At 38.7% G+C, this 13,383-nt stretch overlaps 1 protein-coding gene across 5 annotated transcripts in view; it reads right to left on the bottom strand.

Annotated features, from left to right (window-relative positions):
• Positions 1-13,383, bottom strand: part of BANK1 (B cell scaffold protein with ankyrin repeats 1) — a 314,872-nt gene that overhangs the window by 277,587 nt on the left and 23,902 nt on the right. For all 5 annotated transcript variants that reach the window (XM_044766386.2, XM_044766385.2, XM_044766384.2 and 2 more), the window contains exon 2: positions 1,169-1,567. In XM_044766386.2, the coding sequence (XP_044622321.2) occupies positions 1,169-1,567 (399 nt within the window). The remainder of the gene's footprint in view (positions 1-1,168; positions 1,568-13,383) is intronic.

Raw genomic sequence — 13,383 nt, forward strand, 5'->3', positions numbered from 1 at the left:
ATGTGTTCTCTGGATTTAATGCCAAACTCATGCTAGATCCATGTTTGGAAATGACTAAAGGCAAGAGGCTGTGGCTGCATTATTGTTCTGAGGTTGGGATGGTGGCGGCTGTGCTGGAAGTGGCTTGCATGCCTAGAGTCTGTCAGGCAAAAGACAAACAAATGTTTTTTACAGATATGAGCCAGGTGGGAGAAAAGACCAGCTGGGAGATATCTCAGTGTGATTTTGATCAAAAGAGACAAATGAGGGAGCAGTAGAAATCAACAGTAAGAATCTGTTCGGGGTGGACCACCACAGCTAGGAGCTTAGAGGAGAGGAAACATTCGTCTCATTAAGAAACTGCAGGTGAGACATCCCCAGGGAATGAGGGAATCGCCAAAGAACCCAGAAATATGCTCCAAGAAGAAGAGCCAACACTTCCTGTCTGATCCGGCCTGTGGAAAATAAGATCCTAGCTCTTCCCGCAGGAGAGGAAGCCAGAGCCGGGACACTGTAGGTTGAGAAAACCGGGAAAGCAGCTGCCCACAGCACCCCTTCCACCCAAGACTGAAGCAGAATAGCACTGGGGAAGGGAGAAGCTGTAATATCCGTAAGCTTCAGAGCTTGTCTATTACATAAAACTGTAATTAACTAAGGAATGGGACCTTGTGTTCTGCCCTTTAACATACGTCTCTATATGATTAAAACTAAATTTAGTTAAAATTAATAAAAATAATGGTGTTTTACACCATAGTAATAGATATCATACAATTATCAGACAACAGAAGTTCTCTCATTCGAACCCAGGCCTTCAAACCTTGGACTGCTGCTGACTGGTGACCATAACTCGAGCCTCACCAGCTGAGTAAGAGCCCAGCGTCCACAGCAAACCGACGCAGAGCACGCATGCCACACCTGCTCTACCAGCTGCAGTCTCATACAGACTTCCCTGAGGAAGACATCTATAAACCACTTTTCGAACACCTGTTAAGCCTTGATTGGAATATAGCTAAAAATTAAGAAGCTCCATGCATTTTGAGGAAAGTGCAACATACTGTTAATTAAAGTTGGCTTTCATTTTTCTTCTTTTATTCTAACATCAGATATTCATTGGTTTAAAAAACTTTAGGTTTTTAATTATAAAAATAAACAAAAAAGCAAATGAATAAAGAAGCCTTGGCAACACTACCTCTGAATATGACGCTCTCGATCACAGAGATGTAGTCTTCAGGCTCCTGCTCAGTCGAGATCTCCCCTCTGCCTCCAGGGATATTTAATACTTGATAGAGATGGTCTGCGCTCTTCACCCCACACAGCAGAGTAACCACACTTTCTGGTGAACGAAGTACCTCTTCCAAAAACTGACACTTCTTGGGAGTTAGGTTTTTAAGCAGGCTGTTTGATAATATCAAAAGCTTGCATTTGTAAGAGTTTAAACTCAGCAGTTCCAAATCCCGCAGAGAGAAGTTCTCCAAGAGATATAACAGGATGGCTTCCCTTTCCACAACATGTAGCAAGATCTCCCTCAGGTACAGAGCCCACTCCGCAGCCTCCTCTTCATAGAGCATCACGATGTCTTTCATATGTTCTGGAAAAGAAGAAAACAACGTATTAATTTTCTTATATTTGAAATGACAACAGCAGGTTATATCATTATTTCTCAAAAATTGTAATGCGCTCTTTAAGTAATGTATTACTTTGCTTATACCAGAGACCAACAATACAATTCAAGTTATCCCCAACATAATCATATGGGATTAAAGTAAGCCTTCACACGCAACCCAGCTCATGCTTTGTGCAAGTCTACACTGTACTCACTGTACCAATGGGAACACGGGATGCTCCACAGAAATAAGTGAGAGGCCTGTGGAAGAATGCAAGGAACATCCTGTGGGATTAGGGTACTGGGCTACAGGATGGCTAATCGAATCTGTATCGCTGGTCTTTCCATTTTGCTAAGTTGAATACATGTACATATAGAACAAAGACTCAATACTGAGGGGATTCTGATGGCACTACAAAACGCAAACATTAAAAATCTTGATGAAATAAAAGTAATCGTAGGTTGGGGAAACTGAGCATTTGAGGAGGAAAAAGTATAAAGAACTTGATCTTTCATAAAATTTAGTCGTTTAATACTGCCTAAATTTGAAACCTGAATTTAAAAAGTGACTACATTCTCTCATTATTTTTTGTATCATAATTCTCCCTAAACAGTAATAAATAATTTAGAAAGTATGTGAGAAGAGAAATTTTTACCTGAAAATTAATGTCCTTCAAATTTCCTTTATATTAATTTAAAATCAATTATTTTATTTACAAATAGCATGCTGGGGCCCCCAGGGGTGTAGTGGTTTAAGTTCACATGCTCTGCTTCGGTGGCTTTGGTTCACTGGGTCAGATCCCGGCACAGACCTACACACCGCTCAGCAAGCCATGCTGTGGAGGCATCCCACATACAAAATAGAGGAAGATTGGCACAAACTTTAGCTCAGGAACAATCTTCCTCAAGCAAAAGGAGGAAGATTGGCAGCAGAAGTTAGCTCAGGGCCAGTCTTCCTCACCAGAAAAAAAGCATGTAGAGTATGGTCTCTCTTTTTTTTGAGGAAGATTAGCCGTGAGCTAACATCTGCTGCCAATCCTTCTCTTTTTGCTGAGGAAGACTGGCGCTGAGCTAACATCCGTGCCCATCTTCTTCTACTTTACATGTGAGATGCCTACCACAGCATGGCTTGCCAAGCTGTGCCATGTCCGCACCCAGGATCTGAACCGGCGAACCCTGGGCCGCCAAAGCCGAATGTGCGAATTTAACCGCTGTGCCACTGGGCCAGCCTCTAATCTCATTTTTAAACAATCACACCCATTACTCAAAATAATTTCATGAATGGTTAGCAACAGTTATTTATGAGAGATAGGATTTTGAGAGATAAATGACGCTTTTTTCACTCTTCCATATTGCTTATATTTTTGTAGTACACCTGTATTATTTTATAAAGCAAGGTAATCATTCTTAAAAATCAGCTTGTAAGATATTATTTTGAGTACAAAGAACCTAACACCAAAACTCTTGGAACCCACAATTATCTTTTTCCTTCTGGATATAGAGCACGTATTTTCCGCACTATTGATGTAGCAATTAACACCAAAATGATTTTGAGAGCTACTGTATTTTTATTGTTATATATAGCTTTTCTCATGATTTAAATATTATTTCTGAGGCGAGATGCTTTATCTTTCAACTCATTGATTCATACACAATGCCTAGCACAATTTCTTGAACAGATATTCGACAAAATTTTAAAAATCTATTCATATGCAAAGAATGAGAAAAAACACCTCGGAGAAAACATACAGGAATCCTACACAAGTGCTGTGTGAATCATCAGTATAGTTCTGTTATTTTCTGTGTAGTGTCTCACTAGCCTGAATGCTCAAGAATGCTCAAGAAATACTGTTGAACAAACACAAACATGGGGTCATAACTCAGTATTTTTTTTTTTTAAAGATTGGCACCTGAGCTAACAACTGTGGCCAATCTTTTTTTTTTTTTTCCTGCTTTTTCTCCCCAAATCCCCCCTAATACATAGTTGTATATCCTAGCTGCAGGTCCTTCTAGTTGTGGCATGTAGGACGCCGCCTCAGCATGGCCTGATGAGTGTGTCATGTCCATGCCCAGGATCCGAACCAGCGAAACCCTGGGCCGTCGCAACGGAGCATGCGAACTTAACCACTCGGCCACGGGGCCGGCCCATAACTCAGTATTTTTGTGTTTGAGGAACAGTAGAGGAAAGGTTTTCTTTATATTTTATATGATAGCCAGAATAAGTTGCTGTATAGTTATAACATAACTGGAGTAAAAATAAAACTAATAATAATCTAAATGATCAACTGCTTAAAATAAGCTAGGACTCTTCATGTCTTACATACATTATTTCACTTAATTCTCAAAAGTATCCTGTCAAGGTACTCACGTTATTCTCATTTCACAGGTGGGAAAACTGAATTGGTATCGGAATTAGGATTCCAGTCTGTCCTTTTAGCCTCTTAACAGCAGAGGAAGCAACATTATTTAAAAGATTAAAATCAATTCTTTGTAGTGATACGAGCTAGCCTAAACTACAAAGAAATGAGTTACAGCCATAATAGACTCAGTAGTGAAAAGACAAACATTAATCTTGATATAATCACACACACACAAATATACCATTACTCAAATTAAAGGGAAATTGCCTATCAATGGGAAGCAGCCTGTGAGTTCATCTCAAGTATGCAAAGTATGTGAAAGCTTACTGGGAGTCTGGTTTCCTATCCTGGAAAAAGAGGAAATAGACCGATGCACTCCAAGAGTATGGTTATCTATGAACTTCCTTCTCGACTCTAAAATTTAAATCAATGAAATCACAGAATAAGCTGTGAGAGTATATTAAAGTATAGAACGAATACTCCCACGTTACATGGTGGGGCATCACACTCCATAGGAAGACAACCACAGGAAATCAATTCTAGAGACAATCATAACTATCCTTCAAAACTTCCTGAGAAAATTACACAGGTAATCTTTCTCAATACTCTGGGACCGTCTTTTCCTATGTTGAAATCGAGCCTTCCTTTTAAATTTGTATTCAACTTATACTTAGTCAATCACCTTTGTTTGACAATTTTCAAAAACCTAAAGATTAGCATTAAATGTCATCTCTTTTCTCTAGATTACATCATTTCAGTCTTTTAATCTTTAATTTTATCACTTATCATTGACTGAGACTTTCCATGTACCAGGCATGTTGCTCAGCACTTTACATGCATTGCTTCCTGTAACATTCCTGAAGCTGTATGGTGTTGGCCTGGTTATTCCCATTTTACTGATGATCACACTGAGCCTCTGAGAGGTTAGGTAGCTTATCAGGGCCATGCAGATGGTCTTCATGCTGCTGCCCAATCTTTTCTTATGAAACCGTGTTGAGTCAAAATAAAAGGCCTTTTCATGGCCATGGTTTTCTTTTTCCTCATCCTAGAAAATAGAAGCTTGTCCTTGAGTAACATCTGGACTGTGGACCCAACAATTGATCTCTTTGAATTCTCAAGAGGAGCCTGCTGGCCTTGCAATACACTTCATTTTATACACTTGAACTAAATCAAATCTAAATTATTATTCTGCACATTTAAGGAGTGTTCTTATCACTAACGTTGGCTAACTTTTATAGTCTGTGAAATGAAACAATAAATGATGAACCTAAAATAAAGAAACACAAGATTTTCATTCCTGAAAAGCTTTATCCAAACTAAAGGGAAATTGCTACTGAAGATGCAATTAAGGTCTGTAAATAAATTATTTAAAATGTAAATCTCCAGTCTAGCCACACAAAGTAAATGACAGCAGTATACAATGATATAGGAATAAAATATAGCCATATTAATTTTTATAAATTTACTATAAAGTGTTCTTTCAGATTCTATAATAATGCCTTATTTAGTAATCTTACAAAATACCGTCACAAATCTTTAAACTTGACGGAAACTTGTATCAATAATTGATATCAACAAATGCTTTTGCACCAAGAACAGATTATACTGCATATTGCTAAAAGAATGAGATAGATCATAAATCAAATTCCTTCCTATTATATCTTCCCAGCTTGAAATGGCAGCTTTTCTTCTTTTGAATAAGATCCCATCTCTTACCTATGTTTGACTGTGCATAATGGAGAAATATTTCATGATGCATCTTTTCAATATTATATTTTTCAAACTGATAACCAAAATGCAGAAGAAAAGAAAACAGAAAACTACAAAGAAATGAGTTACAGCCATGATAGACTCAGTAGTGAAAACACGAACATTAATCTTGATATAATCACACACACACAAATATACCATTACTCAAATTATCAGTGCAACTGAATTTGTTGTATACTCTAACTTTGTAATCTAACTTGTACAACAGGGTAACAAAACTGGGGATTTTCCAAAGGCATTAAGGTAGTAAAACACTATAACTCATATTCCTCCAGGAAAATTGGCTAATTTCACTTATTCATAGTGGCAAAAAGTACCAGAGCTTTTCTGTATATATCTGTCCAGCATGAACATCCCACACCTTCCTGGACCACCAGCTACAACTTGGTGGTCAGCTGCTAAGCACACTGACCACTTCTGAGGTCTGTTTTGCTGCCTGAGGACTCTGGAGCTGAGGCAGTTTCCCAAGCCAGTGCGCCTGCCTGGCAGCTGACGAGTGCTGGGGATTTAGTGCATGAAGGTCTGGGAGGGCCACCCTCAGTCAGTGAGGGATGGAAGTCGATGTAAAAATAACTCACCATCCCCATCCTTCAGTGGGACAATTCTGAGGTTTGTTCTACACGGTAATTAGAGGATTCCCTGTGGTATTGAATTCTCATTGTTCATTGCATTATTCTGCTTATGAATATACACATTATTGGCTTTTCTCCCTTTCTTGTCTCACATTCCCCATTCTCTTACTAGTGCTTCATGGGCTCATCCTCTAAATAAACTACCTCACATGTCCATTTCTCAGAGTCTTCTTCAGGGGGAATCTCTATACGCATACACATTAATTAACTTAGTTCTTCTTTTCAAATACAGGAAGGTACCAAAACATTATTTTAAGATTATGCTTTTCAGCTATCGTGAAGAACGACAAGCAAAAACTATTTTTATACAAATGCAGAACCTTCCCCTTTCTTCTTCCTTTTAAGATGCAAGCAATGCTTCTATGCTTCACAGAACAACTTTGGAAGAGAAATTTTTTTTCTTTTCTGTAAAAAAAGCTGGTGTTAATTGTTACGGGATTATTTTGCAAAGGCCTCATACCCCTTCATATATAAACTGCAAATGTTTAACTCCAACCTCTTGTCACTTTTTTTTTTTTTTTTTTTTGGTGAGGAAGATTGTCCCCGAGCTAACATCTGTGCCAGTCTTCTTCTACTTTGTATGTGGGACACCTGCCAAAGCATGCCCTGATGAGCGGTGCATAGCTCCGCGCCCAGGATCTGAACCTGTGACCACTGGGCCACTAAACCGGAGCGCATGAACTTAACCACTATTCCACTGGGCCAGCGCCATCTATCACTTTTTATCACTAATACAAATTGTTAATTGTTCATTTAAGAATTATAAACTCAAAAGATTCTAAAGATCTATGCGGATGTTTTAAAATGTTTCAAACTTACTTCACACAAGTTTGTAGAATTCTATTTCTGCAATGTCCACATCTTTTCTCTCCTTTTATTGCCATTACTCTATTGATTATTGAATCTAGGACAACATTGACCATAAGATAGCCCATTACTTGATATTCCTCTAAGAAAACAACACTGTGTTCAAATAAACTATAATATACTACAAATTTTAAGATAAATTCTGATTTCAGAAAATTTGACTAGCTCAGAACAAAAAACATTGTTAGAATCAATTAAATATGGTAGTGGTATCATCTCACACAGTCTCTTAAGTGTTTCTCATTTCTATAATTCACACTCAAAAATGGTCTCCGTAGGACCTGGATATTTTCTGTGCTCTCTCCAGATTGATTCGTCCCCTGTGGTTACACTACCCAGGCTCCCAAGCCCACTCCAATGGAGACACCACCTGAATACGGAAGGTGAGAGAAAGGAACAATAGGGATAGTTATTGGCCTTCTCGCTCACTCCCCCATTCTAGTTTTGGCAGTGGCTGCTTTCTTTTGTGGCCCTTCTGTGGCTTTTCTTCCATGGTCCCAGTTTTCATGCAGCTCTAGCAACCATATTCCCTCCCAAGGGCAGCAAAGGATTCCTGCTGTTAGTCTTCGAATGCTTCACGGTCCCTCTTTGGGTTCTTCAGCCCTGCACATTTTAATAAATAATCCTTTATTAAATTTATTCAGTTAAATCTTTGATAGTGGCATCTGTTTCTTGCCAGGATCCTGATAAATACAAGTATTAGAAGTGGCCACAGGAGGCAGACTCTATAAGATGGACTTTGGAATGGGGCTGCTCTCATACTTATGGGGAACACAGGCAAGCCCTCGTCAAGAGGAAATAGCACACTGCAATTCATGTCATGCAGAAGCAGCATAATGACTCTAATTTCCCCAGCGACTATTTGGCGTGGATTGTCAATAGAGGGGAAAGTTTTAGAAGATCAAGTGTCTATAGAATTTAGTGAATGTGGTGGCAGTAGGGAATACGAGACGGAGGGGTGTAGTATAGCGTCTTCTCTGACTTTCCCAGAGAGCACGCATGTGCACAACGACAGAGGAACAACTTCAGTATTAGGTAAAACCCCTCCAAGATTCTCAAACTAATTTGAGAGCACTGCTCAGGAAAGATGGAATCATAAGGCTTGAGAGGGAAAGATTAGGGCATAGATGAGGATGAGAACTTTAACCTCCCAAATGTCCCTGGATCTTGTTTAATGGAGGGAAGCTGTATTCCCTTGTAAAACCAAACAAGCAAACAAACAAGAACAAAACAAAATCAAAAAGAAAAAGTTTTCAAGAACTTCACTTGAGGCAATCGCCTTACAAGTGAGGTCAACTTTTCTCAGCATCCACGTCGACACCCCTTATGGATCGCCTTTCAAATCAATAACTAGTCTTAGATCCCATAAGTGAAAGCAATATTCTAGAGAAACTATTTCATACGCAGAAGTTATTATAGGCTCTTGCCAATATGTATCAGCATGAGTCTGGAAAATATGTGTGGAATGTATTTTAAGAGTTATTAGACAAGGAGGGCAAAACAGAAGATTGAATCTGCCTGAATTCATCAATATGGTTGTGCTCATACAGGCTTCAGAATTTAATGTATCTCAAGTACCTGGGGTGGCATTATCAGCCTATTACAATGGAAAATTAAAGCTTGGACTTCACAGTGGCCTACAGTCAATGTGATTACAAGGCCAGAACTTGCCTGCCAAGATGGAGAAAAGGAGTCAGCAGGCAAACTTCTTCTATAAAGGGCTAGAGAGTAACTACTTTAGGTCTTATGGGCCACGTAAGTATCCTCTCCTCCTCCCCCCTTCCCTTCTCTTCTCTTCTCCCTCTTCTTCCTCTTCCTCCCCTTCTTCTCCTCCTTCTTTCTCTTCTTTTTCTTATTTTATAACCTTTAAAAGTATAAGAACTGTTCGTAGCAAACAGGCTGTGCACAAATAGGCCACCCACTGAATTTCGCCTTGGCTGTAGTTTGCTGACCCTGGCTCTAGAGTGTTCTGACATTCTCTTCACTAAGTATTAAGCATTCACCAGTTATGAAAAGCTCTGTCAAGTCTGTCCTCTGTACCCTGGAGACAATGATGAGAATTGGATCTTTGAATTGAACTTTTTGATGTCAGTGGGGAATAATGAAGTCTGGATTGTTTAGAGAATGAATGGCAGCACTTAATCATTACAACAGTTTAAGTAATCAAAGTGTTTTTCACTGCAGGGATCTGTTGTGGTAACTAATTGACCTGAGGGTCCTTGGGAATGAAATATATGTACAGCCTATGACGCTTCAATTACACCTTTATAAACAAAACAATTCTAGATCTGGGTGCAGAAATTGACCTAAATTGCAACAGTGGAGATTCACAGCCTCCTCTCTGGTTTACAGACTCAGAGCTCTTGACTGAGGGAAAACCAAGTCCCTCGCAGAAAGGATTCTTCTATGCTGCTAAATGTGTATACAATGAAGCTTCCTCCAGGCATCCCCAGAAACCTGGAGCCATGGGTACCACCATTCTGGTGGAGCCAAAATGCCACCATGGCACTGGTAAGACTGGGAACTTCTGGAAGTGAGATGTAATGATAAATGATATCTTGCCTTGAGTATATCTAATAAAGGTTACTTGGGCCCATACAGACATCCTATGGGTATTTTTTTAAGCCAGGAATGTGTAGTGGTAACATATACAGATAGCAAATGGCAGAATCCTTACAGAGAATGAGGATATTATGGTAGAAAAGGAAAAATATAAGTCTCTGGAACTTCAACCCCACCCCTCCCACAAAAAAAAGTAAAGTAAAACAAATACTATATTCCTGGGATAATTGCAAAGACTAGCACCACCAACAAGATTTGACAATGTAATGATGGTTATTTCTTCACATCTCTATTTAAATCATCAGTTTGCCAGTAGAAAATAACTATCAATTTTCATAAATGTAATCAGGTATTAATATCAACTGCTGCTCTACACATGATATCTTACCAGAGCAAACCAACCAGCTTATGGAAACTATACACAGATATTGACCTAGTAAACATTTTGTTTATAATTGAGATCAATAAAGAGAGTAGGAAGCAGTTTGCATTCACCTGGCAGGGACAGGGTCACATATCATTGACTTACCTCAAGGTTATGCTCTCTGTCATAATCTGTAGAAATATTGATATACCATAAGGTATCTCCTAACATATATGTAATGCAAAAGTGTTGACATGATTCTAATTAAACTTGCCCATAAGGAAGGAGCAAATGTCCTAGAAGCTTTAATATGACACTTTTGTACCAGACAATAAGGGGTAAACCATGCTGAAGTTCAGGAGGCCCCAATATTGGCAGACTTTCTAGACAGCCAATGATTTAAACTATATCAGAATTCCCCCATATACTGAAAAATAAGTTGCTGAATTTTACCATGTGATGGGTCTCTTTGCATTTTGAAGGAAACATATATTTGGGTGAGGCTTCTGACCCCTCACCAGGTAACCAGTAAAGATATCAGTTTCGAGTGGGGACTGGAGTAAGAAAGGGCTCTGCTATAAGACCAGGCTGCAGTACAAATTACCCCATCATGTGGGCTTTATAATACTCCATTCTGCACTTCTGGTAATGCTCCATAAGAGAGCCACAACTCATACCCTTAAGGTTTTGGAAGAAGACCATGTTTTCTTCTTCCAATGACTCCTTTCTATTTGAAAATTAACTTATGAGTCATTATTGGATCCAGACAGAGGTTAACGTCTGCCTACAGGACACTTGAACTGGGTGTTAAATGATTCACAAAATTATAAATTTGGTTGTGAGTAACCACAATCCACTAGAAAATGGAAATGAAATATATAAAACCAGACCCAGGTAGGTGTGGATGGGACAAGTAAGTTCCATGAGCATGTGGATCAGACTTCTGTGACACCAAATCCTACTGCTTCACCACCTCTTCCTCAGTACACACCTATAGCCTCATGCAGTTACCTAACCTGTCAGCAGAAAAAAAGAAGCATGACATTAGTGTTCGAATGGGTCTCAAAACACACTGGCCAATACCAGTCCAAAGTGAACGGTTGCTCCTTACAGCCCCACTCATGTTGTCTCTGAGAAAGAATGGTGAAAGGCAATTCTCCCAGTTGACAGAACTTACGGCAGTATCTCTAATTGTCCACTCTGCTTGGAGAAAAAGGCCTGAGCTTTGGATCTACTTTGAGTAAAAGAAGAAAGAGTGTATACTCACTTCAGAATTAAATACACAAACTAGGTTACTAATTAAGAAAACATATCTGGGAAACATGAGCCTACAAGTTACTTTCTTCCATGAAATGATATCCTTATGTTCTTGGTGGCTTATACAAAGGCAAGTTAGATTTGAATTCATGTTTCCCAGTTTTCTTTGTGAGTATTTGGACTTGTATAACAAGCCTATAGCCACATTGGTGATTGACAAATGCTTGCTGAGTATTTGCTAGAGTTACGATTGAGACCCCAATGGGATCAAGGTTTTATTGGTTTTTATATGGCTGTAAGAAAATTCATCTTCGAAATACCTTGCCATGTGGCAAAGCATTTCCCACAAACATAAAGTTAATTTCAAAGAAAACATATAATCACACAAAGTTAGGGTAGTAAATTTTATTGTATCAATATAAAACTTGGAGAATATCCTGGGGACCGGGATTCAGGATAAGCTTGCAACCAGTATCCCAGTTCTAACTACAGTTGTTTCACTAAGCTTCTGCAGCACATAAGGGCATGTGTTCTTGATGGTTCTTGGTCTATGGTCCACAGTTTTCTGTGTTTGGTTGGGTAACTCTGTCTAATTCTGGGATTTTACATTACAAACTCTACTTTCTCCCAGATATACAGCACATTAGCAATGCCAACTTCATCAATAATAAAGGCAATATTTGATTTTCTCTCTGCCTTATTCTCTTGTCTTATTCCTCAATTGCTTAACAACTTAAACAATGAAGAGGGATATCTTTTGGTCCATCCCTGACCCATCCTCAATGCAAGTCCCTGAGTTTTCTTTTACTGAAAAGTGGCTTAGCACTTGATTGTAAATGTGCCGCATTTCAAAGTACATACACTGAAATTCCATTCAATACAGTAATAATATATAAAATGTATTTAAATGTATATTACGGTGTATTTTATACTATTCATAGTGCTAGTTTTGAGAAAAGTATTTTAACTCAAAAACAAAATGTTAAACACATTAGAAAATGTTTAAAGAAGTGTCTGTTAGAGAAGACACACATTAGAAAGTTTGAGAGACTTGCCCAAGGTCACACTGATAGTAAGTCACAGAGCTAGGCTTAAATTCACATCGTCTACTGCCAACTCTGGTTTAGGTATCAAATCACACTGCAGGCAATATGACTGAGAAAATGAAATAAACCTGCAGTCCTTTCCTTGGTCTTTCCAATGGACAAGAGCATATGATCAGTTGAGCAGATTAAAAAGAGAATTAACTTCAGTTCCACTGGCAAATCGAATTTTGCTGTCCTAGTTCTGAGCAAGAGAAAACCATTTTGGCATCCCCTCGTTTCTTTGTTCTCCGTCATTCCCCTTTCTACCTCTTCTTTCCAAAGCAGAAGATGGTGACAGTGGTGGAAAAAAAAATGAGTATGGCTAATCATAGCTTGGGAACAAAGACCAAAGAGTTTATATTTTTCTTTCTGAATTCCTTTCTTGGACTTTAGGCAGATCTAATTGTGCAAATGAATGCTTTTTAGTCTCTGTTACAAATCAAGGACATGATAAATATACTCTATGTCCTCAAATTCTAGTGGAATCTTGCAACTTAATCCTATACTTGCCAATGCAATTACCATTTGGACACTAATATCTTTGAACAGTTTTGTTATGTGCAGAATCAATTACAAATAATGTCACAATATGAGACTATAATTGAGTAAGAACACACGTTTAGCAAAATCCTCTGCAGGAAGTTTATTTCAAAATTTACATCCTACTATGGGGATTGTAAAATACCTTAGAAATATGGCTATATACTAGACTATCTGTACATATTGAAACAAAGAATAGGATGAATTTCTATTCATTTGTTGAAAGCAATACCAGCAAACATGTCCCCCCTACCCCCACCCCTTCCTGATGCCTGCATCCCCTGCAACCATTCTTGACCAGAAGGGAAATAAGACCTAGCAAAGTGTGTCTTCTACCACTCCCAGAAAGAACCCAAGGCCTCCT

This window comes from Equus asinus, chromosome 3, assembly GCF_041296235.1.
Source record: "Equus asinus isolate D_3611 breed Donkey chromosome 3, EquAss-T2T_v2, whole genome shotgun sequence".
Classification (NCBI taxonomy): domain Eukaryota; kingdom Metazoa; phylum Chordata; class Mammalia; order Perissodactyla; family Equidae; genus Equus; species Equus asinus.